Raw genomic sequence first — 27771 nt, forward strand, 5'->3', positions numbered from 1 at the left:
AAAATTATGGCTTAGCACAGCCTCTTCGCGCTTTAGACCCATTAATCAGGTGAACAAAAAAATTCCAAAAACATGCAAGAACCACAGGAATGTGAAATAGCTTATAAATAACGGGCGTAATTGCACTTGTCATCTCTAGGATCGAGCTGATTTAGGACACCGTAATTGGCGATCAAAACAAGCTCTCAGTCATGATTGATTTATTATCAGTAAATACGTACTCCACTCCTGCACATACCTGAGGTGACCACCCCGACAACCATTAATGACGTACTCTGATTCCCTTTAGCGCCCCTTTAAGTGTTTAAGCACCTGAAGATTACTGACAGTTAATGAACATTTCACTTCTTCACAGCCTTTTATGGTTTATGGAAGTTTAACGTTTCTAAGCTAATCAGGCTATGACGGACGCCGTAGCGAAGGGCTCCAGAAATTTAGATTACCTGGGGTTCTTTAACGCGCACTGACATTCGCTTAGCCGTAACTAGGGATGTCGGAGCCCAGCAAGCGATGTATCTGCGGGTCTATTGGGCCGAAAAAGAGCCCAAGAGGACGTTCATGAGATCTCTTATATGGGATGTCCCAGACGGGACATCCTCACGGTGTCTCTGATCGCAACTTCGCTGCGGAAGCAAGACATTAAGAGCGTGTCCGGGGACAAGAGGCTTTCATGCTATGATTAGCCTGGTGTTAATATAATCATGCCAGCATTGTGTCTGATAGTCAAAAATGCACCTCCTACCGCTAGCCCTGAATTCCAGTGTCAAAGCTTCAAAGGTAGCCTTGCTACCCTGTACCCCTTCTCCCAGGTTGCGCAGCAGTGTCTCATGCTCACTAGGAAAACTTGCCCACACAACAGCAAAGCACCGGACGTAGTACCACCCAAAGTTGTACAAGCGGCCATATCGGCGGGCTGGCAGAGTCGCTGAGCACGCAGGAGATAAAAAGGGGCTTTCTCTCATGTCATGTTTCAGCCATAGAAGCCCGTATTCTGGAAGTACCCAGGTTCGAACCCGACCGTGGCGGCCGCGTTTCAATGGAAGCGAAACGCCAAGGCGCCCGTGTGCTGTGCGATGCCAGTGCACATTGAAGATCCCCAGGCGGTCGAAATTATTCCGGAGCCCTCTACTACGGCACCTTAATTCTCTCAGTCCCTCCTCTATCCCTTCCTTTACGGCACGGTTCAGGTGTTTCGCCAAAATGTGCCAGATACCGCGCCATTTATTCTTTTCACCAAACACCAATTTTCCACTTTAGTACGCACCTATTGGAAGAAACCCCAAATGCCGGGGCGACAATCGCGTGACATACGACCGTTGTGTCTACTTTGCAGATATGTCATTTAGGCCGAAACTGCGCTAAATGGAAGGTGCATTTTTATACTAGCTGCTGCGTGCGCGCACACACTACGAATTTCTCGCCGAAAAATGACTGTACTGCAATGCTCCAACAACGCAGAAGTGGCGCAGTCCTGTTTTGTAGTCTTTGTCCCTCTCCTTTGCGGAAAACTTTCAATTCTGAAAATGTACGAAGTAGCCCAAATGAAGGTAGTAATGCAAAGGTCTTTGCCTGAGCAGTCGCATACTTCTGCCCTCGACCGCTGACCTCACAGGCCTAGAACGATACATTTGTCAGACACAGAACCTTCAACTACAGCGCAGTAAATAACTTACCATGTTACTGACCCGAAATTTCTTAGTCTATTCTTTGGTGGTTATCCGATACAAACACAGATACTAGACTTGTCCTCGTGCCCAACAGTCGGCACCCTTCCTTCCTCCCAATGGTCTTACCAGGTGAGAGAGCTGGGCCGCGCCAGGAACGGAACTTCGCCCTGTTCTCGGGCATCACGCATCTGCACGACACATATCACTCACGTCATGGGCCCTACAGGAGGCACTGCGCCTGCCCAAGCTCCTCTGTAGCCCACCAGGTCACCTGTTTTTGATAACCCGCACTTAGGTAATCGTAAATAAAATGTTTCAGTCACAAACTCACTTGGAAAAGCACTCCTCAGGAGAGATTGTCTAATGGCCTGTCGTTGGCAAGTCGCCGGTCTTGAGTCTTGATGTGCTCGGTTCGGCCGAGTCGATATGCTCGGCAACGCTTGGCAATAGCTGGCCGCCGGCGCATAGGCAAGCAAACAACGGCCGACACCGGACCACCACCGGCCGCAAATCCCGTCGGTTATACTTTGAGACAATCGTGTGTAATTAGGGCGCAGCCGGTAGCCCAAACGCTACATGTTATATCTTGACCGCACGTATAATAGCTGCAGAATTTTTTTCAGATGCACAAAAGCATCACCTTCACGACACGCGCATGCCACAAGGTCATGTGCCCGAGAAAAAGCACGTCTCATTACGCTTGCATAAAGTTCGCGACAAAGATAGCACAGTGGACTACTAAGTTTTTTTTTCTAATAGAAAATATCTGCAACGTGGTCCGCTCATTTTCACTTCTCGCTTGTGTCATCACAACTGAATGAAATAATATTGCTTAACGCACAACAGCCACAGGCTCCAACAGGAAGGTCTCAGATTTGGAGTACATATATCGTGCAGATTCTTTGCTCTGCGGATGCGCAGCATGTTGGTATTGCACGATCCCTTCTAGTCTGTATAGTGCTCTTAGAGCTTGATCCGTGTGTAGCATCTGCTTGTCGTTAGACATTAGTCTTCGTGAGGTAGGTAGGTAACAACTTTAATGATTCACGAGGGAACACCGTGAGGGGGAGAGGTCTTCGTGAGCATGATACTATTTCTTTTTCAGATTTCACCTGTAAATATGTCCCCATATGGCCAATGATCTACTCGATTGTAATCAGCTCGACCTTTGTCATGTATAAATTACAGTAGTTGCAATTTTGGCTTTGCAATTATTTTCCACACATTTTGTGCAACAGCTATTCTATTATTCTATTGCACTCACTAGTAGTACAAAATTCATACCTAGGCCGTCGTATGACAGCACGGCCCAGCAAGCGGGGATCAGCTCGTGCAAGGCCAATGTCAGTTCCCAACCATGGCCCGAACTTGTTTGCCAAGTTCGAGCCATGAACGGCCTGTTTGGCTGCCACACATGGGCCCCTCAAGCTTTTTACTTAGGGTCTATCGGTTAACTTGGCGTGTCCGTTTGGTGCTTCTTTATTGGTATTTATATTTACAGTGTACAGGGCAGGAAGCAGTTGTTCAATGGCCGTACAATATCACCATTCGATGGGAAAAGCAGCAATTAACATGTTGCAAGATTTCGTGGTAAAGCGCGTCAAGTTACAACTTGCGCTGCTAACACGAAATGCTATGTCCACTTGTATATCAACAGCTCTGTTGCCTTTCCAGAAAGGTATATTTTTTGTTCTGGCTTAACCATCAGCTCGTTTGTGTTCACACTACATACATTGTTGGCATTTGGTGGTCCCATTTGTTTACGATGTTTGCGATCCTTGCCTATCTAATCTGACACAGATGTGAGCAATGTCGGGTGCATTACTGCCTGACCGATGAAGCTGAATTTAACGGCGCATGCAACTGTGATGCCGCTCTTCGCCAGGCATTCAAGTACAGCGGTCTGCCGCTTCTCAAAGGTTATTTCGGCTAACGGCAAATGACGCCACAGCATTAAGTGTCAATATTTTGCCACGACAGCTGTTAATGCCTCGACTTCCAAGATCATAGTCTCATCAGCAGCGTCCGCAAAGCGTGGCATCGGAAAAAAAGTCACGTTAAAAAACCCCATTCATAAGGAATCTAAGGCCAGTGTATGCCGACGGGCTAGCTGCCCGACTATGCACTGTTCACTCTCAGATGCGATGGGAAGCCCGGCGGTAAGAGCCCCTGACCGTGCACAAGTGTTACAAAGCATGCAAAATCGAGAAACAAAACGCCGAGCCCATCGAGACCCTGCAATTGGTGCAGTGCAGAATGCAATGGCAATAGGCGTCAGCGTCAAGAACTCTCAGTGCATGCCAAAGAAACCACAGCAAACAGGAGAAGGTGTCTTGACCTGACAGCGTGTGCCGTACTAGCCCGGGCAAGAAAGGCGAAAGAAGCATAAAGGTGCCTCATAAGCCATTGCGCGACAATCTTATTGGTTAGAGCTGCCCTGCGCATGATTTTCTGCAGCTCCACAATGACCCCACAGCATTAGCACTTGTTCGCTGCTCTAAGCTGAAAGAGGCGTTTCTGACTGCTAACTTCGCTACATTCTGGTTGTGCCTCAGCTTTCGCTGAATTTTGTTGCATATTGCAATGGCCATGGCGTCAATATTTTTGCTTTGGTTTGGCATTGCCACAGTTGATTGCAGAATTTAAGTCTTCTCGGAGAAAACAAGCCACTTCGCAAACAAACAAAATGAACCACCAAATTCTGCCTCTGGGATTTTTCCTTTACAGCACTAGCAAATGGTTTCGCCAGGTGAAGTGAAGGTCCTACACGCTGCCGGAAGCGATGCAACAGCACATCCTACAAACGTCACTTAACACGTCCTCCTGAAACATACAACAGCCTCAACTTGCAGCTGTGGTCAGCTTGTACCTCTCGCAGAACTTCTGCAGCGCGAAGAGCACCCCACGCCTCACAGGTTTCTTCTTCCCACGCTTTACGGCTCCCTCATTGAAGGCCAAGACCTTCTTGATGGCCGTTCTGAATTCAGTTACATTCAGCCTCTCTCGCCGCACTGCCCTGCGGACGGCAGCGAAAAGTTGCTCTGCGTGGTCCTGGTTCATGCAGCCATTGAGCAGGTGGCGTAGGGGCGGGCAGTCCTCTTCCAGCAACAGTGGAGAACACATAGATAGTACACTCTCGATGGTCATCAGGAAGGCCAGGTAAGGTGTCTTCCGGTTGGTGCTTGTGAGCGGGATGCCCTTGGTATTGGTCAGGTTGGAGATGTATGCCTTGCAGTCCTCCAGGAATAGCCTCCACATGCCCTCTGCTGTTTCCCTTCTTGGAGAGCCGTTGTCGTCCAAGGCCTGAGTTACAGAAGGGTGGGGACAATGGTGTAGATTTTGGTTTAGTACTCTGGGCTACAGTGCAACCATTGAAGAATACAAAAGTGGAATTGAGTGAAATCCCATTCGGCAATAATGCAACAGCACAACATTAAGGCCACTTCGAGCAGCAAGGCCACATATAAGCTGGCTGGATATGGAAGTCAGATCGACACTATAACCACACATTTAGAAAAAAATTACATTTCACATCGAGAAATTTCATGAGTACATTTGACCCAACTAGTGCTTTTTTTGTTTTTGTCAGAAACCTCTTGCTATTAGCTTCTGCACCTTTTGCAAAAGCGCATGCTCTTGAACCTAGCTGCTACAGTACTGTGCCCGTGCTGTCTAAGCCGCGCTATAGAACATGGAAATGCTAACTGCTTTACGCATGATAATTTGACGTCTCTTGTGTAAATCATTCACGCAAACACGCTCGCCTGCTAGGCGTTTCATGAGAACGAGCTATGTATTAATTACACTCCACACACCAGCACACATGAGAGATCAATAAGGTGCATCAAGTGGTATGTGCAATCAAGCAGATGACAAGTGTGAGCGTTGAACTGATGTCACCCAGACGTTCCTAAAATGCCATTAATGACTGTGCTCTTCATTAGTTCAGCACTGAATGTAGCATGGATAAAAGTTTAGACAAACGGGATAAAATGGCTAGATGACTCTTATCATGTTTCTGAGTATACAGGTGTGGCAGCATTCGTGAATGCACTTGGTGACTCTGTCTAGGCATGGGATCCTTAATGATGTGCACATAACTGACTGTCCAATCTTTCTTTTTGTATAGCAGGTAACTGTACGGTGGTATGAATTGTGTTACGTTTTTATGCTCTCTTGTATTGAATGCTTGAAGAGGCTTGTTCATTCTTGTGTATATATGAATTTTTTTCTTTTTCTTCATTTTCCCTCCCCATAATGACCCTCAAATGAGGGTTGACAGTATCCATAAATAAATAAATAATAGATTTGGCTCCAATAATAGTAGTGTAAAGAAAAGGAAAACTCAAAATCCAATCACCTGCACCTTGACCTCGCCGACATGAGCCGACCTGAGTGTTTTGGTGAGCTGGTCAAAGGTCTTGATGAAGCGGATAGTCGCCTCACAGCCGCGGAACTGCGACATCTGCAGAGAGCGGCCGCAGAACTCGATTCCGTTGGCAAAGTTTGGGCCCAGCGTTGGCTCCGACAGGCGGATGCGCATGCCCATCGCATCCCAGTCAACGCCCGAGAACTTGTGGCCCGGCGGATAGACAAAGGCCTGCGCCCGATGCAGCTCCATCACGTAGTTCCATCGGATCTCGGAGGCTGTGCTGTCACACAACCTATGCAGAAGGGCCAGAGACGTCTTGATGAGAGCATGCATCTGGCGTGCGTCGAACGCGATATGAACACTGGACTGGGGACACTCCGGGTGTGGGAACCACGGCTGCATAGCATCAGGGCTTGGGTTGGCACCTAGTTCGCGAAGGAGGCCCGCATTGAACGTAGGTCCGCCAAAGGTCACCGACAAGACTTGTGTGTGGGCGTCGTGCAGCTTGGAGATGCACAGCCGAATGAGGCTGGCCAGGTCCTTGTCCGAGAGGGCGTCGACGAAGAAGTAGGCACAAGGGGCCTTCCAGTCCAGTTCCAGGCCGACAGCCATGAAGACCAGGACGTTCCGGGCAGCAGGTAAGCTGTCGTCTTCGACGGACGTGCCGAAGTCGATGTAGCCACGAACGTTGCGGCCGTCATGTGAGATCTCCTTGCGAATAGACATGTCATCCACGATTAGAGTGCACATCAGCTTGCCGCCGTCGGTCACCGCGGCCCTGTCCCTGAGGTTGTCATACACAACGCCTGGAAAGCCCGGCCCACACGTTGTGTTGCTCATCCAGTCCCGTGCTATGGGCACAGGCGGCAGGGCAACCTCGTACAGCTTCTGGACGTCTTCGTACGCCTCCGTCGAGAAGCACAGCAGCGTCAGCGCGAAACTGCGCAGTGCAATGGGGTAGCCGGCGGTCGTCACAGCTGTCTTGGCGTTGTACACCCTGTAGTCCCTAAGGATGAGCTCCATCTCATCCTGGGACGTGGATGAGCACACTTTTTCTAGCAAGCTGCACAGTAGTGGAGTGAGCTTTCTCGACTCCCTCAGACCATCGACAATGTCCTGGAGGGTATCGACGGGCTTTCGCATGACAAGGGTGCTCGGAGAAGGTGGTCTCTTGGCAGGTGGGACAGGTGAAGGTTCCAGCGGCCGCTTGGTTTTCTTGAGGTATGTTCGGGGAGCGGCGGTCTCCTTTGTTGCGTCAGTCTCTTCCTGAGTCGGTTTTGGCCTGTCTAGGTAAGACCTCTGGGGTACGCCCTGCAAGACACCTATAAAGTTTGTAGACTTCACAGAGACACAATACAGTGCACAAGGCGGCAATAATTTTTGCATAAAAGCACAATCTTAAAACATAAGAAAAGCAGGCAGGGGGGGTAGTAGTGCCAGTCCTGTTTGTTCCTGTGCCTGCTGTTTCAATTTTGTAATTTTGCTGAATTCCTCTCTGGGCAAAAATGCGATGGCTTAGTTGTATCACACATCCTACGAGAGTGTAGTAAAATGACAATAACAAGAAGACACAATGCACACGCATCTTTTTTACAGCAAAAGCTGTTATAGCTTTGGTTTAGTCATATAGCCCTGCACTCTACTGCAGACCCTACAGCCTCAGCCTCAAGACTCTTAATTACGCAGTCAATTCATTTAAATTAACTAAATGCCCACCACCTGCCAATTATGGCAAGTGACAAAGTGTAGAGACAGAAATTCCCCTCTCCATGTTTGCGGGAGAGCAGGTAGACGGGAAGAGCTACATAAATGCTAAACTGAAAGTGCTAAATGTTAAGTACTAAACATAAAATGGTAAAGTGCTAAACATAAAATGGAAAAGTGCTAAACAAAAATTAGCTAAACCAAAGCTGTAACAGCTTTCATTGATTGATGCACTAAGCCAGTAAGCTTGGCTTGACAAATTTTCTTTGTCCTGTGATTTGCTTAATGGGCTCCGGGAAATAATGAAAATGATGAATACCAATTATATCGAAAGTGCCTGATAAAATGCTGGTTTGCACCTGTCTTATTCTGGTGCAAAACCAAAACTGAAGTCCAAAGCCTAGGGACTTGGTGACACAACGTTAACTTAATACTAAAAATCACTGAGAGAAAGTTTGTAAACGAAAATACAGTACAAGCATTTGATATTTTCGAAATGATGCATGCCAGTAACATGATAACACACTGAACCAGCCCTTCTTCACACATCAAGTGGACCAAGACTGTCGTGAGATTTTTCGATGCTGTAAAATACGTCATATATAAAGCTTTATTTGATTAGCAGGCGTGTGCACTAAAAGTTTATTCTGAGCAACATGGTCATGAACAGTACGTCTAACACTACGAACATGCCCTAGCGGATGATGACTCGGCAGCTTCACTGCAAACACAGATGGCACACAGAAGCAAGAGCTGAGAGTGTCAAGTACCTCGAAATGGACGTCAGGCAACAGATAACCAACACACATTGTGCGACGTTTTCGTGGTGGATATATCGACCGCCTTTTTGGAACTCCATCTTCAGACTCGTCCTGTTCGAGAAGGATGCCACGCATTGTAGTAAGAGTACACGAAAAAAAATAAAAGCTTTTCCAGAAACTATACCACACTTCAATAACAATCAAGAACACTATAACAATAATGATGAGAAGCTGCTCTACTGTTAAAGCAAAATCCCCGTAACCTCCTGTAACACCCATAGATATCAGAAAAACACTGCCACAAACAAGCAGTCATAAGCAAACACAAGATGTCGCAAGTATACACAAAATGTCTCCGCAAAACATGCACCATTATGGCCACTTTTTCCCCAGTTTGTCCCCAAGAGTAGCTAGCAGAAAGTTGAGAAGTGTGACCAAACCCTCAATGAATCTGCGGCCTTGTGTCAGTATGTTCCAGCTACTATGAAAGCAAGAAATGCAGGCTTAAACCATCAGACCACACTAATGTTAGCGTAGAAAAGATAACTAACAAAATTTCATTATGAAGAAACACAGCAAAAAAACAATAGACGCACCCATTTGTGTCTGTTCTCTTCTGTCCCGTTCCCCTTGTGCTGTGTTCTTTCATAACATTCAGCCCCCAACTTGCCCAATAACGTACCCAAAACAAAACTTCAGCACGCTATGACAAGATCACTGAATGCATTAAAGTACATAAGCACATGAAACTTGGATCAGTTTCCAGTGGGCCCTAGCTTCTCTCACCTGGTACTCAGCTTTCACAGGGATGAGATGCTTGCTAAAAGGGACATTGGTCAACAACCCCGGCCCTTTGACAGACTGTCGATACGTAAGGACCTAAATCCGCATTGCACAGTAAAAGGGCCACAATGGGCTTTATCACAAAAGACAGATTTCGGTCACTGGAGAATCGATGATCAGTCAAGGGGTGGGGGTGCTGTATTTGTCGACTTAAACTATGAGCAATAATAATAGTAGTGGTCAAGATAAAACTAGCAATAAGGATTGATCCAATGCACAAGAACATTTAGCTCATGTACTTTCAGCCTGCAGTTTCAGCCTGCATTGAAGGTCCCCATCGATTTTGGGCATTTTGATTTCAATTTTTCAATCAAAATGAGCATCATAGCACATTTCCGACTTTCTTTCATTAGTTGGCATTCATAACCCTGACATAATCTCAGTGGAACTCAGCCATGTATTGTCAGCCGCAAAAGTTTGTGAACTCTGCAATGCATGGCAGGGCAATGCAAAACTGCATTGCTGCGCCATCTGCCATCACAGAGTGTGGTGTCAAGGCTCACTCACTGCCCAACTGCGCCAGATGTGCCGTTAACCTCGACACCACATTTTGTAATGGTAGATGGCACAGTAATGAAGTTTTGCTTTGCTCTGTCACACATTGCAGACCCAGCAAACTTTTGAGTCTGATAGTACATTCACTACTGCACTCACAAAAGCGAAGCAAGGCACCCACAACACTGCAAGCTGCCTGGTTTCATGCATATGGTCAAAGCACAAAAACCTTTTAGACTTCATTCCCAGAGTTTCAGCCCATTATACTGACCTTGTGCAGACAACATGGCACATGCCCAACTATTTAAAAGTTTTTTGGAAGAAAGACTGGAGGTGTGATACAGAACTACAGATGGGGATGCTTTTAAAGATGACTTCGACGAGTAGAAAGAAAAGCGCAGGCAGAATCAACAGAGGATACGGGGATAAGTTGTGATAACATGCCCTACAAAACTGGTTAATGCGAGAGTATCTTTAGTGCATGTATTAGCTCGACGTGGCAGCACTAGATTGAAATGACTAGGCAATATGACTGGCTTGACAGCCCACCAAAAAAATTGCAGGTGAACAGGACTGGCCTCATCATCGGGTCTAGGTCCGGGCACATTGACGGTTGGCACCGCTTGCCAGCGAAGCACCTTCGGTTGGTCACCCTTGCCAGCGAAGAAGCGAATATCAAAGTGGTCGTTGCAGATGCGGTCCTCCTGGGTAGGCTTCCAGTCCTCACGCTGAAGCTGTATCAGCCACTTTTTCAGTATGATTGGTCGCGAAATCGGGAACCTGCAGTGTAGTATCAGAAAACGAGGATTTTCAATGGGCTGACAAGCAATTCTTAAGGTCAGCACTTCTCGGCAACGCAGTGGTAAGCTTACTGTACAAAGCACGCAATCGTGAAAAAGCAAATGGAAAATAAAACTTGCGCAGGAAAAATCAGACCTAAAAAATCAGACGCACAGCATTGAACAGCAGCCATGATCTTTGATGATCAAGGAGGTTAGGCATACGTGTGTGTGTGTGTGTGTGTGTGTGTGTGTGTGTGTGTGTGTGTGTGTGTGTGTGTGTGTGTGTGTGTGTGTGTGTGTGTGCGTGTGTGCGTGTGTGCGTGTATGTGTAGGGCACAAACAAGCAATAAAACAATGAGAGAGAGTGGAGATGCAAACAAATTTCTTTCGATGTTATATTTCCTGCTTGTTGTCAACTGTATGAGTGTGACTTTTATGGTCATAAAGTTCAAGGCAGTCCGCTGGCTCGGACGTGTTTTTTTTTTCTTAACTTCCATCGCCAGAGGGGGTGCACCACCTACTGTGCGACAACAGTCTACTGACTTTAAGGTGAGCACAGTAATAAGGCTGCAAGGAATAACTGAAGGAAATTCTTTAACCTATGCACTTTTTCATACAAATGTGGGCACCCTGAAAGCATCGACCAGTGAAAGCATTAGTAACTGCACGACCATGAATTGCTTAACGAAAATTTCGTTCGTTATGCATAGATAGCTGCCGCAGTCAGTGTCCCTGAGGTTGACGTCAACGCGCCATTTGAGTGTTAGCAGCACGCGGATTTGTAGACGAATCAGAAAGCTTTTAGTTTCCCTCACAGGCTGCATTTTTCTTTCCTGAAATCCAGCTCGAGTGTCTCGGAATAGAATAAGTTTGTGCGCTAAGCAAAGCCGCCCGCTTCGACGTCGCTTTGTGCAGCGCTGGTTGAGAAATATTACCCTCCGAGAACACGTGAAGGTAGCAGATCGATACCAGTCCCCGGGCTTCGTTGACATTTGAGCGACCAGTGGTCCGAAAAGTCATAACAGCTTGAAGAACGAGTGAAAACCCGTTTAAGCATCACCAAAGTGCTGACCTGACTTGAAACTGCTGCGCGCTGGTAAAATAAATGTAGTAGAAGAGGAGCTTTTACACAAAATGCAATAACCGCGCAGCTAAGTGCGCACCTTGGCGTAGTAGGAAATCGACTTTACGCCTTCGCGCGCGACTTGTCCGTTCTCTCACCTATGAAACACTTTTTCACCGCCTTCGACGTCTATGTTGTTGCATGTTGGTACGCTGCATTTTACTCCGTTTTCTTCCGTCATCGTTCAAAATCAAAACGCAGCGACGGCAATGAAATTTTCCACCTACGATCAGCAGTTGATCACAATCATGGAAGCCGCCATGTTGTGTTTACAATCGAATAGAGCGGAGGTGGAGGTTTCGTAATCTGTTTCGTTTCCGCCTTATCACTACCACCCGGGCCTCAAATTTTAAGCACCGCGTTGCATACGCTCAATAACAATTTTAAACTGGAAAAGAGCAACCACGGAATTTCTTCGCACAGCTGCTCGGACGCCATGGGGGCAAGTGTCGTTCACACATGGTGTTTGTAACGTATTTGCGACACCGTACTCTAAATTGTTACTGATTGTTACTCTAAATTGTTACTCGCCGTCCAAAAGAGGATGGTAGAGCACGCACGGGATGCAGCCAAACTCAGTGGAGCCCTGGCCTGAGGGACCACCCTTTGCTGAAGAAGCCTTCCCTGCAGCGCAGCGTGAAGACAGCGACACGCGAAGCAAGCAAGAAGACTTCTGATCGCCTAAATACTTATGATTCAATAAAAGTTTTCCTATCCTATCCTACTGAAAATTTAAAAGCACACCATTCATGAACCCTGACACCTCAGAGCAGAACATAGGTACTTCGAACTCGACCGCGGCGGCCGCGTTTCATGGAGGCGAGACGCTGAGGCGCCCGTGTGCTGTGCGGTGCCAGTGCACGTTAAATAATAATAATAATAATAATAATAATAATAATAATAATAATAATAATAATAATAATAATAATAATTGGTATTGGGGGAAAGGAAACGGCGCAGTATCATATCGTTGGGCTCCTGAACCGCGCCGTAAAGGAAGGGATAAAGGAGGGAGTGAAAGAAGAAAACGAAGTGCCGTAGGGGAGGGCTCCGGAATAATTTCGACCAACTGAGGATCTTTAACGTGCACTGACATCGCACAGCACACGGGCGCCTTAAAGGTTAGCCTCCATAAAAACGCAGCCGAAAATTGTTTTTTTTTTTTGGGGTGGGTGGGTGGGGGGCGGAAGGAAATGGCGCAGTATCTGTCTCGCATATCGGCCGACACTTGAACCGCGCCGTAAGGGCCCGATGGGGTAAAGGCGGGAGTGAAAGAAGAATAGAAGAGGTGCCGTAGTGGAGGGCTACGGAATAATTTCGACCACCTGAGGATGTTTAACGTGCACTGACATCGCACAGCACACGGGCGCCTTAGCGTTTCGCGTTCATAGAAACACAGATGCCGCGGTCGGGTTCGAACCCGGGAACTCCGGATCAGTAGCGACCCGCCGCGACGACTCATGCAGGGCGCTCGGCTACTGATCCGGAGTTCCCGGGTTCGAACCCAACCACGGCGGCTGCGTTTTTATGGAGGCAAAACACCAAGGCGCCCGTGTGCTGTGCGATGTCAGTGCGCGTTAAAGATCCCCAGGTGGTCCAAATTATTCCGGAGCCCTCCACTACGGCACCTCTTTCTTCCTTTCTTCTTCCACTCCCTCTATCCCTTCCCTTACGGCGCAGTTCAGGTGTCCGCCGATACATGAGACAGGTACCGCACCATTTCCTTTCCCCAAAAACCAATTAGCCGAGCACCCTGACCACTGAGGCGGGGGCGTTAAAGATCATCAGGTGGTCGAAATTATTCCGGAGCCCTCCACTACGGCACCTCTTTCTTCCTTTCTCCTCTCACTCCCTCCTTTATCCCTTCCCGTAATTACGGCGAGGTTCAGGTGTCCACCGATATGTGAGACAGATACTAAGCCATTTCCTTTCCCCAAAAACCAAGATTCATTTTCAATTTGCCCAAATCGCTCTTTAGAGAGAATCATAAAGCAAAGCTGACGAAACGATGCCTAGGACCATCGGTCAATGTGTTTGGTTGGTTAGTTGCTTACTTTTTGAGGAAAGGAAATGGCGCAGTAATTGTCTCAAATCTCGGTGGACACCTGAACCGCGCCGCGAATAAGGAAAGGAGGGAGGTGGAAGCTAAAGAGGTGCCATAGTGGTGGTGGCGGTGAAAAACTTTTTGAATGTTCAAAAACAGAGTTTTGGAGCCGCGGTCGGGTGCGGCGGCGGCGTTTCGATGGAGGCAAAACGCTAAGGCGCCCGTGTGCTGTGCGATGTCAGTGCAAGTTAAAGATCCCCATGTGGTCGAAATTATTCCGGAGCCCTCCACTACAGCACCTATTTTTTCCTTCATTCCCTCCTTTATCCCTTCCTTATGGCGCGGTTCAGGTGTCCAACGATATATGAGAGATACTGCGCCATTTCCTTTTCCCCAAAACCAATTATTATTGCGGTGAGTTGGGCGCGTTGGTACATATGGTTTTCTGGAAAAGCAGCGCTGAACAGACGAGGCGACAAGGACGGGCCCGTCCTTGTCCTCGTCTGTTCAGCGCTGCTTTTCCAGAAAACCAATTATTATTATTAGTCAGAAGTCCCCGCTACATATGGCCGGTATCCTAAGTCCGGGACAGGGCACAACGAGGTCCCGTCTCGCGCCCGCTTTACCAGAGCCCTGTGGGACTCGTGTGGAGCAGCTGACGAGGGCAGTCTCCCATGCCTCTCGGGACAGGAGAAGGGGAAGGTGAGGATTCTGAGTACATGCCAACCCTAGCTATGTGAAAGATATCGCAAATCTCTCCACAGTGCGGGCAACGCCCATCTATGTTGGGATCAAAATGTTCACTACGGCAGGACAGAGAACAGACCCTGTCTGCAGGCGCCACGGAGTTCACTCCTCCGCCTTAATTACTCAGCCCCTAATCACCCGTCACTCACAACGTGTTCCGTAGTGGAGCGCTCAGGTGGTCAGTGTGGGTTATCACTTTATGAACCCCGACGATGAAAATGTATGTTCTATGGATTCTCGCAGGATCGTCCGTCCCAGTTGTGGATTTAAAGCGCGCTGTGTTAAATGCAGCAGAAAAACTTGCGACCGTGCGCAGTCTCACTTGCGTTCCGTTTTTCCCACGCTTTCTCGTACCACTGAAACAGAATGAAATCTAATCCAAAGCCTCCACAACACATTATGCTATGAAGCCGCACCGAATTGAAACACCACCATTGAAAACACCGGCAATCTCGATTCAAAACTTTAATCCCTTGCCCCTCCTCTTTCTTCTCACCACCCTCAGAGCTGAACTATTTATTCTATTACAAAGGGTTGGCCCTTCGGGGGACAATGGGTCACATGCGTCCCACTTTGTTCCCCATACTAAAGGGCTCGTAAGAGACATGGGGCGCAGGAGTCCCACTTTTGCTGTGTTTCAACCTACCTTCAAGTTTCAATGATTTGTTTAAAAATGGTTTCAGCCACATCCACTAGATGAGGTAGGATCGAGACCTTGAAATTTCATTCTTTCTTACGGGTGCGTTGCAACTTTTTGGCTACATTCGATCTGTCAAAAAACAAAATCAATATGACCCACGAGTGCTTCCTTTTCTTCTGCAGAGAGGAACAACTCTAGATCCCAATGCACACTTGTTCCGATGATTTGAGATAGGAAATAAAAGGAGAGCACTTTCTTTTACTACGCTGAAAATAGTTGGGACATTTAGCCAAGCCTAACAACTTAATTTTGAGTGGTAATTTTCAAACATCGTATGCAGTGTGTTCTTGGGCGCCAAATCAATAGCCAAACATTAAGAGCCGCCAGCAGCCCTTCCAAATGAACACAGGCAAGAAAATGGTCAGAAATGGTCGGCGTCTCGGGTGAAGTTCGGCTCACCAGCAAGGAACAGAACCCTGTGGAAGTTGAACAAAGGCGTAGATGCCGTTGGTGTTCCACGACGGGAAAAGTGGTGTGAAAAGTTCAAGCAAAAAAGTGCAAACTTCATGAAGTGGTTAGAAGAAACTAAATGAGCAAACCCATGAAAGTCAATGGGATGAATGTCTCATTTTCTTTATCCCCATTTAGTGCCAATGGGACAATTATGTTCCTTTTTTTCCACTGAAATATTCATACTAAAATTGTGAAATTTGTTGAGAACTTTCTGTGCACCTCATCTGCTCATGCAATCAAAAATTTTTCATAAATTTCGCAAAAAATATATGCTGTCCCATAAAGAGTTAATTTACCGATACTGCACGGTGACGTCCCGAAATCTCTCCAGAACATTTCCCTACCCTTACTTACCTACGACCAACAGTGCACTCTCACAGCCATAAGCTATAAATATTTTTGTTTCCTTTAAATATTTTACAACTGTTTACATTAGCGTCTCAGTGTTCTCTCTCTCTCACAGACATACATGTGCACTCATGATGTTCTGCAAACATGTCAAACTAACTGTACACTGCTCGCACACTCGAATACTTGCAGGGCAAATATTCCAAAATAAAAAACAAGCTCAAGCAGACAGATGTACGAGTAGGATAAACATTTATTTTGCTGGTTTACTATGCAGGCGGTCCATTATCGTCGTGGGTCAACACAAGTAAATCGCATGCCTATAGTAATTACATCTAAAAGTCATGCAAAAGTGCCATTATAGGGGGAGCTGTACATGCACTTTTCCATACTAACACATCAGTGTAAGCATTTGTCACAGTGCTCACAAGATTCAACAGGAAACATAAATTAAAACAGTGGCACAGCGATTCCATCTCTCCAAGAGCTGGAATGCATTGGCTGCATAAAAGAAAAAGAGACACTATCATCACGCAGCACGAGCATAGTAGCAGCCTTGTGTCGACATGCGGGACGACGCCAGTACACAGCACAACTCCTGTTCCAAGTCGACCATGTCAGTAAAAGAACGCACACAGATCATCACCGTCATGAGCATCATCGGCAGTTCCAATGTCATTGCACCAGCATCTTTCTCTATTTTTACAACCTATGTACAAGAAAAGAGAAGAAAAAAAAAAAAGAAAGGCATGAGAGTTTTCAGAGGTGGTGTCGTCAGCACCGGGTCTTCTCTGAGCTTTGGCACACGTCCCAAGCACATCCCAAAACACCGTAGGAGCGAGACATGCGCCCCCCACACAACACGCCGTGAAGCAAACTACAATGTAGCGGTGCTCTGTAATGACATCCGCTCAGATTACTCTCACTAGCAAAACAAAAAACTGGGTGAGATGGCCCTCACAATGGCCACTCATTAACAAACTGAACCATGCTAGAGCACGGTCATCTTAGAACAGACGTTTGTTCGCAAGAACAACGCTGACCTTGGCCTGTCAACATGGCCTTTAGCCAATAATAAGGCCCTTGCAAGAAAAAGGCCTCCGGCTGGCCTAACTTCAGAGAGAGTCTTCCATAATCTGATGAAAAAACAGCCGTAAGACAGAGTGGTTCCTTCCTGTGTGCTCCCTCGAAGATAGGTTCTTGAAATGAACAAATAACTTAGGATGAGGTCAATATTACAACAAAAAGGGAGGGGGTAAAGGATAACCATCACGACAGCACCAGCCTGCCAATCTGGTGAAAGTAACATTTCACAAACAGTACGCAAAGAATCAAGATGGCTGCCTCTACAAAGGCAGAAAACAAGGCGAGGCTACGGAGGCAGAGCAGGGGAGGGGGGGAGGCAGAGGCTGTGTTCAGCTACGGAGACACAGTGGTATTAAAACGTGCTTAAAAAGGTAATAAATAAAAAAGCTCGTTAAAAACTCTAGCCTCACTCTCTCCTCACACCACACCGCCACCAAACTCCACGTGCTTATTGCTCTGTGAGAGACCTTGCTTTTTTTTGCGCCTTAGGTTGCTTGCTACAATGAAAAAGCACAGTAACCCATTTACTAGTTGGTCCCGTTCCCAAAAAATTGATGAGAAGGGAGGTTGGGGGGGCACAGATCGGGTTATTCCTTTCTCAGGGTAGAAGAAAGCACTGCCCTAAATAGTTAACTTCAGGTTTTCCTTGTGTTGCAGCAGACACAGAAATATTGAACAAAAACTGCACGCAACGAAGGATCCACATAGTGCTGAGGGCAGGTTAAGAAGTGGACACTATAGTCAAGACATGGACAGCCAGTGCTGCAGAGATGCACAATGGTGATAACAGTAAACCAATAAACATTTCAGTCGGCAAAATGAAAAACAATGTGCAGCAACTGCACATGGCAAAAAAAAAGAGACAAATCTGGCAGCGTCAAGCTTCAATACAAGATGTCACAATGCCCCATCCAATCCACTGAAACCTCAGTACAGAACAATTGTTACTCGAAGAGGCAAGGTCTGACATGTAAATATACCACATTCCTGGACACAATTATAAGGCCATGACAGCCCACTTAGATGACACTCTGATGAAAAGCACTTGAAAAAAAAAAAAAAAAAACAGCTTCTGTACAGTACATCTTAAAAGCATGTATAAAGGCCTTAATGAGCAAGCTCTGCTCATAACAATGACTGTCATGTACAGGTGCAGCAAAAACAATACACTTCAAAGCTTCAATATCTGAACAATTCTCACACGCTCTGTAGCGAAAATGTCAAGGTTCTTGGGTTTATACGCCAGTTCACAACTGATATTTCTTGGCATACGTATAAAGTACCTCATTCTTGCTGAGTGAGCCGTGGGAGGAGTTTGATGTTCTGTCGTGTTTTCTAGCGCTTCTAAGCACCTGTTCATTTGGGTAAGGAGGCTCCGATTGCCACTAAGCACATTAGAGAAGAGTGAAACCGTCTATAGCGTGCAGAAAGTTTTTCGCGGTAGGTCAATCAGCCCTTTACGACTATCTTCATTTGTGCGCACATGCTACGACTTAGAACGAGACTGCAGCCAATGTGGAAACACTGGCGCATGCATAGCATACAGGATGTGAGGGCCCCACAATAACAGCAAAAACATGATGAAAACTTTTACAGCATGGATACGCAGCTGCCCTTACCACCCACCCATAAAATGGCCTGGAAATTATTTCAGGAGCCCCGCAGAACTATAACGCAGCTCCTACTTCCTCTCTCTCATAAAGTTCACTGAATCTACAAGGTGAAAAAGCCACATAGAGCTTCTTATTCGGAAAACAAAGATTTGTTCAATAATGAAGTTAAAAAAATTGAGCCACCCAAGACCGAGTTTGGAGTGTACACAAACGGGTTAATAGGTATGTCACGAGTGCATTACTGAAGTGCATCCAACAGCGCAGAACCTCTTTGATCTGAACTGCCACACGAAGCACTGCTCAACGTGAAATAACCCAAACCATACAAAACTGCATGCACAATATTGTGGTGGCACAGTACCAGCAGCACCAGCACAAGTACCAGCAGTAGCAGAACTATACCTCGCCACATGTCGCACGAGTTTTGTGACCGTTTCCGAGATCACGTCAACGAATGAACATCATAACTTTCAAGGAGAGACGTTTCCCTTTGCACTATTTCTCGCAAACAAAATGAGAGTACGAAAAACTCGCAAACGACTGCCTGGCAACCAGACCGGGTTGTTATGAGACATAACCATGGAAGCCAGGCTTTTCCTAAATTCTTGCCACAATGAAAAAAAGAAAAGAAACACAAACAAAAGGCTACTCGGGACTCAGCTTGTACTTTGGCATCATGGCCCCAGATAACCCATCAATGACTCCTCTCATCACACACTCTGAAGCTATCGTAATTTCTCCATTTAACTCGCACTCACTAAAACATTAGCCAATACTGACTGTGCACCCCCGAATCAAAAACACAAGTCCTTGGACAGTGCAATAGCCTCTGCACACCAGGCAACACAGGTCACCCTAAAAAAGAAAAAAGCGAAGCTTCAAGTGGTTCACTGCGGTAAACAAATGTAGATTGTGGCAGTGTAACTTGAAGTTTGCCAGTAGTCTTTCAATCCAAACTATCTCCCACCTCCCCCCGGGGTCCATGTACTGTTTTTTCATTTTCATAGAGAGCTTCACTTGGAGCACATTTTGTACACAATTAACTAATTTTCCTGGCCTTTTCAAAACCAACTGCCTTCATTGGCCCCCTTTTCCAGTGCTTTAAAAGGTAGCTGAGAAAGGGTTCGCGAAAACGGTGAGCCTCAAGCCCGCGCTATTTCTGTGCAAGTCGGAACGCTTTCCGACATTGCGGCTTGCATGGCCAAGAGAGCATTGCAAACACAGTACAAGGTTTCATGAAAACAAAACAAAACAAAGAGAACGAAAAATGCACATCGGACATGACACATGGCCGCAACAAGACCTGTGGACACTTGTGACGATGGCGGACAACGATGGTTTCAGTCCGGCTCCTCCTTGCAGATGGTGGTGGTGGTGATGGATTCTGAGGAGGCGGAGGAGGCCACGCAGAGCAACCACAACCCACTCGTTCCGAGGACAGAGTCACGGAGCAATGGAGAGGTCGATGATGGGAGAAAAAGGGATAGCGAGGAACATGGGGCCAGTCGCGTGCCGTTATGACGAGCATTGCACTTCGACGGGGCGCGGCGAGCTCGGTGGCGAGGAAGGGCAGGCGGCCGGTTGAGAGACGGGGGTCACTGAGGAGGAGGCGCTCGACAGCACAGGCGCACCTGGGGGAAAAATCGCACCACGACACATGTCAGGCATGCTTGCCTGCTTCACTGACACCTTACAATTCAGAGCTACAGCTGCCCAGTAATAATTTAAAGCTGAATATAATTAGTGCTTGCAAACTCAAAGCGACAATGAAATTCTGACTGGCCCACCAGATTTTACACTGACCTTCTTACCACTAATACAGTCGATCCTCGATATGACGAACACGGGTACACTGAATTACTGTTTATATACTGAACAGTCAGAACATCCCCTTTCTAGTGACTAGTTCCAAAGCCCCATCTGCTGCAGCTTCGATGCAAAGCAGGCTAGGCCTAGCAAGCAGCGCTGCCAGCATGCAAGCGGGGCAGCACGTCGCTGCACAAAGTGTTTAGTTTAGTTTATGCGGGTTTAACGTCCCAAAGCGACGCAGGCTATGAGGGACACCGTAGTGAAGGGCTCCGGAAATTTCGACCACCTGGGGTTCTTTAATGTGCACTGACATCGCACAGAACACAGGCCTCTTGACTTTCGCCTTCATCGAAATTCGACTGCCGCGGCCGGGATCGAACCCGCGTCTTTCGGGCCAGCAGCCGAGCGCCATAACCACCGAGTCACCGCGGCGGCTGCTGCAAGCGTATCACTAGCGTGGGAGCAATGCATTAATGCGAAAGCATTACATGTCCCATTAGCACAAAAGCCGGCGTGCGCTGTCAGTAATCTATGGCACAAAATTCGGAGGATATCAGAACATCTTTTGACGCTGCACTGAATTTCATTTCGGTGCCGCATCATCGTAGTCAACGCATCCGTGCATGACCACCATGCCCTGCTTGGACATGTGAATTAAGATTTTTCGCCCGCCAGCGTCGAACCCTTGGCAGTGCTTGCATCATCATTCTACGTCAATATGTGCAGAATACTGTGCACTGGGACTCCAGGTGGTGGCACGGTGCAATCGGGCTTATAAATGAGCCTCGCGCTGGCTTCACAGTGACAAGGAACGGGAGCATTGGAAGCATGCGGAATTCGTTCATCTACCTTGTGCAGTTCTACATACAATGCTTTCACAATTTCAAATGCAAGCTGTCTTATACCCCTGTCACACGGACACTGTAAAGGTACTTTGAACTAATGCTCCATTACTCTAAGGACGAACGCGCGCTGCCACACGGACGCGCCAAAGGACACCTAGCTCAAAGGAGCTTCGAAACAAGGCAGCTCGAGTTCGTCCTTTGAGGCTTCAAGGGAGTACTCTCTCTCCCAGCGAGTTAACAGCATAAATAAATTGAGAAAAGAAACGTTCAATTTTAATTTTATAAATTCACTTCATAAGATTAGTGGTGTTTTAAAATATAAAATCATTTGTTTTGTGGCAGTCTCACCACGCCATACTCTCGTTCCAGATATACGAGCGTCACGGTAGCCACGGCTCAGTGTGGCCAGCACTGTGATGTTATGCTCTGTACTTGGAAAATCATGTCATTATTGCAGTTAAAATTGCGTTGCTTTAACATAATACGGTTATAAAACTAATTTACTAAAAAAATGCGACATTTCTGTATTTACATGCACAGTGAGGTTTGCAATTTTAATAACGCTTTTCGCCGATGAGGGCGCTAAAAACTTCTTGCGAAGGTCGTTCCGCGACCGTGTAGCACAGACGAACTCCCTTGAAGTAGTGCTCCTTTGGGAGCGTAAAGAAGCATTAGTTCAAAGTGCCTTTAGAGTGCCCGTGTGACCGGGGTATTAAGTGCCTCTGCCAAATTTTTTCTTGGGTCTAACTTCTAAATTGCAGTAAAACTTCATCTTATTTATATATCAAATTATCAATATATCAAACTAATCCGAGACACTCTTCGGGGCTGATATATCCGGGATCGAGAGTATTTAAAAACAAGGCAAAATGAACCCTAAGGCCTGCTTTCCCATGCAATTTATGCTACAAATCTAGAACGCAAGAAAAACACACTTTGAGCATGTGAAAAAAGTCCGCAGGGCGACTTTCTCATGCTGGACTCTTTTCTTTGCACGCTTGCTTGCATTTAAGAAATGCCAGGAAAGGGCACTTGAGGAGAGTAAAATAACTCCACACAGACGCCCCTGGGCGCGTTTTCACTCACTCGACTCTTTTTTCTTCGCACGCTTGCGCCGCCGGTCTATGACTGCCACCTCAGCCTTCAGCTGCATGTAAACCTTCCGCAGCTCAGTCAGCCGGTCCTGTATGACGGCTATCCGTTTCTCAGCGTCCATGCTATCGTCTGTGGGGAAAAATACAAACAAATAAATACATAAACAAATGAAACCCACTGTGAAAATTTACTGACAGGTGGCTGTCGCCACTTGCACAGACCGTTCTAATTGCTAACACAACAAAAAAACAGACAAGATCAAGAAGGTCCACCCACCCAAAGGCAGGTCGAAGTTGAACTTGGACGGCCGGTGGCAACTGCCAGTGTTGGTGCTGCCCAAAGCTGTCACCGTGCAGGAGGCTGCCATGGACGTTGGTGTGCAAGAGCCGCTGTCCACCATGGACATCAGCCCGGAAGAATCTGCAGAAAAAGAAAGAAAGGCAAACAAACTGAGCACAGAGGTTCAACTCTTTCCTGAACACACACTTAGGTAGCAATGACCAGTGACCACTGCTTTATAATGTCTGGTGAAAAATGCAATCTAACACTCTAATTCAGTCATGGGATGATTCTCAACTTCTAGATTTGAGTAAGGAACATGCGAAGGAAAAAAAATTTTTTTTTTTTCTGCAGCTCTTATGATGACCAAACTTGGAAGCTAGGTCTATTATTAGTTGAACAATTTGATAAAACAAAAACCCAGAAAACTGCTCTTTAATAATTTCTGCCCTGCAACCCGTCTCAATTTCAACTTCCTGTTTAATCGTGTTGGCACTTTAGTAGCATCAACACCAACTTCATATTAAGACTGCACTTAATCCAAGCTCTGCATAATATAAACAAATTTTCTGTGCCCTTCACGTTCAAAGTCTGCAGAGTCAACTTTATCACAGCACCTGACAACTTGAGGATAAGCAAGGCTCTCTACTACAATTAGAGTCCATGCTTTCTTCACTCAAATAGGAATGAAGAAACAGATGCTTACCTCTCGCACTTCGTCCGCTCGTCCGATGCGTCTTCCCTTTCGAGTCTCCATGCACCGCAGAAAGCATTGCCTTCCGCGCTGCTTTCCTTGCCCTCTTCCCATGTCTCATTAGTGCCTCATCGTCGTGCGACGGGGGCCGCTTCATCCCAGCCAGCAACTTGTGCCGCTCTGCAGATGATGCGCTGTCCGTCGTGCGCGAAGAAGAGGAGTCATCTTCACCGGCTGCCTTGTAGCCGACTGCACCATCTGCAGAGCCTCTGCTGTTATCTGAGTCCGCTGACATGGTGCTCTCTCCGTCGATTACATGGAACCCGTCGCCGTCTCGCCTGGGCGAGCCAGCCAGTGACGACGATGGCGAGTCGTTCTCCGCGCCGCCGCTGTCGTCAGGCGTCGTCGGGGGTGTGTTGTCGAGGACAGCTGACGAGGGATCCGAGGTCGACGGCCCAGCGAGCGCCGCTTCGGCAACTGAGGTGAAGATGTCCATCTTGGTTGGGCCCTGCTGCTGTTGCGAATGCGAAGGCTGCTGTTGCTGCTGATGATGATGGTGGTGAGGATGCGGGTGATGAACATGCTGATGGTGGTGATGCTGGTGGTGGTGGTGGTGGTGATGGTGGTGCCCATGAGCCTGATGATGCTGAGCCTCAGCGTCGTCCTCTCCTTCTCTTGTTGGACTAGCCGGAACTTTCTCCTCACACAACAGAAACAGGGACTCAGCCGACTCTGCCTGCGGCTCCGTTGTCTTCATCTCCACTTCCTGTCCGCACACCTCAGCAAGAGTAGACAAGTAGTCGTGGTGGAACGGTGGCGAGGGGCGCACTGCCTTGCGCTTTTCCCGTTTGATCTTGCCCGTGAAGGTTCTTTCGACATCACCCACCGCCTCGTCAGAGTCTTCGTAGGTGGCACCGGAAGAAAACTTCTTTCGCTTGCCCTTCTTCGTCGTCTCGGGGTGGTCTTTGTTGGCTTTGCGGATCTTGCGTTTTGCCTTCTTAACGCCAGCAATCTCCGGCTCACCACCAGCGCTGGTCATCACCCCTTTCAACTTCTTGCGCTTCTTCACCACGCGCTGCTCCCCGTCAACCTTCCGGCACTTCTTCATGCGCGGTGCCTTTGCAGCTGTGCCGTCGGGCAACAGCTGGCCCTTCAGTTTCTTGCGGCCTTTTAGCTTCACCTCAGGGCCAAATTTCGTCTTCGTGCCTTTGAACTTCTTTCGTTTGATTACTCGTTTTGTCGAGGGTTCACCTTCAGGAGGACCCACTTCAACTTCTGCCGCCGACACCACCGTCTCGCCGCCGACCGGTGGGAATTCAACGGGTTCATCGGCGCTCTTCGTGCCTTCCTCTTCCACCTTGAGGGCATTAGAGTTGCTGCCGTCGTCACTGAGCGACAACGCCACCTTGTAGAAGTCCTGGGTAGAGGCGGACTCCGACTCCTCCTTGACAAACTCTATACGGTCGACAGTGCTGGCTGTCTCCCTGTCAGCACTGTCAATGGGGCTGTTCGGAATGTTGTCCTCGTCCTCATCTTCCTCCCTGTGCTCCTCCTCTTCGTCTTCTTCCTCGTCTTTGCAGACGTCGAACTCTGACGCTGGGAGGGAGTGCTCGGGCGCGAGCAGGGCGTCCCTCTCAGGACCCTCCTTGGCTACAAGCGAAGGGGGTAGGAGAAGCACGTCACTGATGCTCTCTGCCACAAGTTCCTCCACATTGTCGTCATTCTCGCCAGGGGGCGACGACGGACAGGCTGCTTCCTGCTCGTCAGCGGCTTCCTCCACTTCCATCTCCTCATCCTTCTCTTCAGTCTCGTTCCTGGTAGGTACCTCTTCGTGCTTCAGCCATTCGCCATGCTTCGGCCCTTCTTGTTCGAGTGCTGGTGGGAAAATAGTGATCACTCGTGTCGCGGCGATAACTGGAGGCTGGCTGGTCTCAATAGGTGGTGGAACGACCTCGGGCTCTTCTGCCTGCTTTGGCTCATCCACGCCAGCTTCAGCCGTCTCCTCAACAGTGGCAACTTCATCGTGCTTGACAGCAGAGATGGCTGCAGCAGCAGCTGCCACTTCCGGTTCGACGGAGACTGGTTCATCATCGTCGGCAGCGTCACCATCAGCCTTGTCATCCTCGAAGATGACCAGGCTGCCTTCTTCCAGCAAGCTGTCCTCATCAGCGACCGTATCGAGCACTTCCTCGACTTCCCCAATCTTTGTCGCTTCCTCTTCAACCTGCATAGCCATCTCAGCTTCACTCTCTTCATCACCACCTCCATCTTCACCGACACTCATCTGCATGTCCTCCTTGCCCTGAGCTCGTGGAGTCGATGGGAAAGCTAAAGCCGTGGCCGAGCTCTCATCAATGTCCGTGTCCTCATCATCCCCGTCCATCTTCTCTTCTGGTTCCTCCTCTTGCTGCTCCTCGTTAACCGCGACCTCGCGATCCAAGATTTCAAGCTTGGGCTCCGGACTGCTCGGGAGCAGCGGAGCGTCCTCGCTCGAGTCGGTCGTGGCAGACGTCGTCTTCTCCATGTCATCCAATGGCTCGGCCTCAATCTTGATTGACACGTGGCTTTTCTCTGAGGCAACGTCGTCATCTCCGGAGCCCTCGTCGTCGTCCAGACATGGCGGCGAGTGCGTCCCTGACTTCCGGCGGCTGCGTCGGCGGGGTTCAAGGCCGCCGGCAAATGCCGGTCCGGAGGTCGGGGTGCGCTCCGACCGCATGGTCCGAGTCGTGGGCATGGAATTTGATGAGGACTTTCCAGGGGGCGGAGTTGTCGACAGGGCTCTGCTTCGATTGGATGAAACACTGGGGGGACGACCCCGGCGCACCGTCTTCTTGCTACTGGAGGTTGGCGAGTCGGAGGAGCCGGTGGAGCTGGCCGAGCTTTGTGTTGCAGTTGCCGGTGGTTGGCTGCCGTTGGGTCCGGACTGTGCTTTTTGCTGCGGCTGGAAATGGAAGGGCAGTGTTAAGTCAACAGCACCCAAGGCGAAGACAGTGCATTGTTTCCACTGGTCAGAAAAATACTGCCATTAACTAAGGGGGGAAGAAGGTCTTAGAGAAAAAATTTTTAATATTGGACTTAGCATAATGAAAACTTCAGCTATTATGTATTTTAGTGTGCTGATTTCAAATATGATGTCCATTTTTGAGTATTTATGTCGTTTGTTATTAATTCAAGAATTTCGCTAAAATTATTCTGACAACTTATTGAAAAAATTGGCTACTCAGATTCAAATAATTTTTATCCCAGTGGATTCTAATGTTACTAATGCTTGCAATAAGGGGACTTGCAGTGTTCTAACCCTTCTGTAACCAAAGTTACAATGTTTTGAGGTTCACATAAAAGTGGCAAGAAAAAAGGTGATTTTTATTTATGCCGTTTAATATTTTCACAGTTTATTAAGAGTGCTGTTAATGGTTTTATTGCAAGGTGCAGTCATTCAGCTTTCAAATAAAACAAGAATGGTGAAAATCGCCTAAACCAAAGCCAAAGCCGGGAAAATCTTGTCAACAGTGTGTAGGGTGGTGCAGAAAATGAAACTGAGAAAAACACAAAAAACGAAATCAAGCTGACTAAGCACATTACAGTGCTTAATTTTCGAAAACAAACAGCTTAGAAGGCGCATAGTGAATAGTCTGAATCACATTTTTGCCGTTGCCGCCGCTTAGCAAGCTGCAAAAATGATTTCGAGGGTGCACACTGTATTGTGAAGCAGTCTGTCGATTGCCACAAAATCTACGACCACATCGGTAGCTCTGCAGGCAATGGAGGGTTGGCTCGTTCGCTAGCGTCCACATCTTGCGCTAGGTTGCAGAAATTGCTGCCAAACTGGGCGATTTTATCATCGGCGTGCTTCGCAGTCCTCGTGATCAGCGTTGGGCAGAAATGTGTCTAATCTGACCCGCTGCTGCCAATCTCGCCCGAGCCTGCAATCTGCTCTGTGTCGAAGGCGGACGCCGAAGCTGGTAAACAAGCGCTTATCACGACCGCCGAATTGCACTCCTGTGCCTCGTTATTCCCTTATCCCTCTTCCGATCACTTTTAAGTAAAACCACCCTCTGGCTCTCCGTCATCCTCTGCAGCCGCGATATGCACCGTGCTCGGAACGAATGCCGGAACGGCTGCCAAGGTCGCGTCATATGCCGGTTCACGCTCAGGCACTCCGCTGCTGCTGGTTGACATCACTTCCGACGAACTTGTGTCTTCCGCTCGCTATCTGTGGCCCTTTTTACGTTTTTTCCCAAACTTGTGCACGCTGCGAACTTCCGATACGGTTTCAAGCCACGGTGGTCTTTTTCAAAATGGCATTGCAGG

General features: G+C 47.8%; 1 protein-coding gene across 12 annotated transcripts in view; it reads right to left on the reverse strand.

Moving 5' to 3' along the window:
• Positions 1 to 16274: 16274 nt before the first annotated feature.
• The window catches only part of LOC144103954 (uncharacterized), a 61581-nt gene continuing 50084 nt past the window's right edge, over positions 16275 to 27771 (reverse strand). For 10 of the 12 annotated variants that reach the window (XM_077636688.1, XM_077636687.1, XM_077636686.1 and 7 more), the window contains 4 exons: positions 23473 to 26401; positions 22764 to 22907; positions 22479 to 22616; positions 16275 to 20369 (listed from right to left, as the gene is read on the reverse strand). In XM_077636688.1, the coding sequence (XP_077492814.1) occupies positions 20254 to 20369; positions 22479 to 22616; positions 22764 to 22907; positions 23473 to 26401 (3327 nt within the window). In that variant the 3' untranslated portion in view covers positions 16275 to 20253. The remainder of the gene's footprint in view (positions 20370 to 22478; positions 22617 to 22763; positions 22908 to 23472; positions 26402 to 27771) is intronic. The other 2 variants (XR_013308389.1, XR_013308387.1) reach the window with 2 other exon arrangements.

The sequence above is a fragment of the Amblyomma americanum genome, chromosome 9 (genome assembly GCF_052857255.1).
Source record: "Amblyomma americanum isolate KBUSLIRL-KWMA chromosome 9, ASM5285725v1, whole genome shotgun sequence".
Lineage (NCBI taxonomy): Eukaryota > Metazoa > Arthropoda > Arachnida > Ixodida > Ixodidae > Amblyomma > Amblyomma americanum.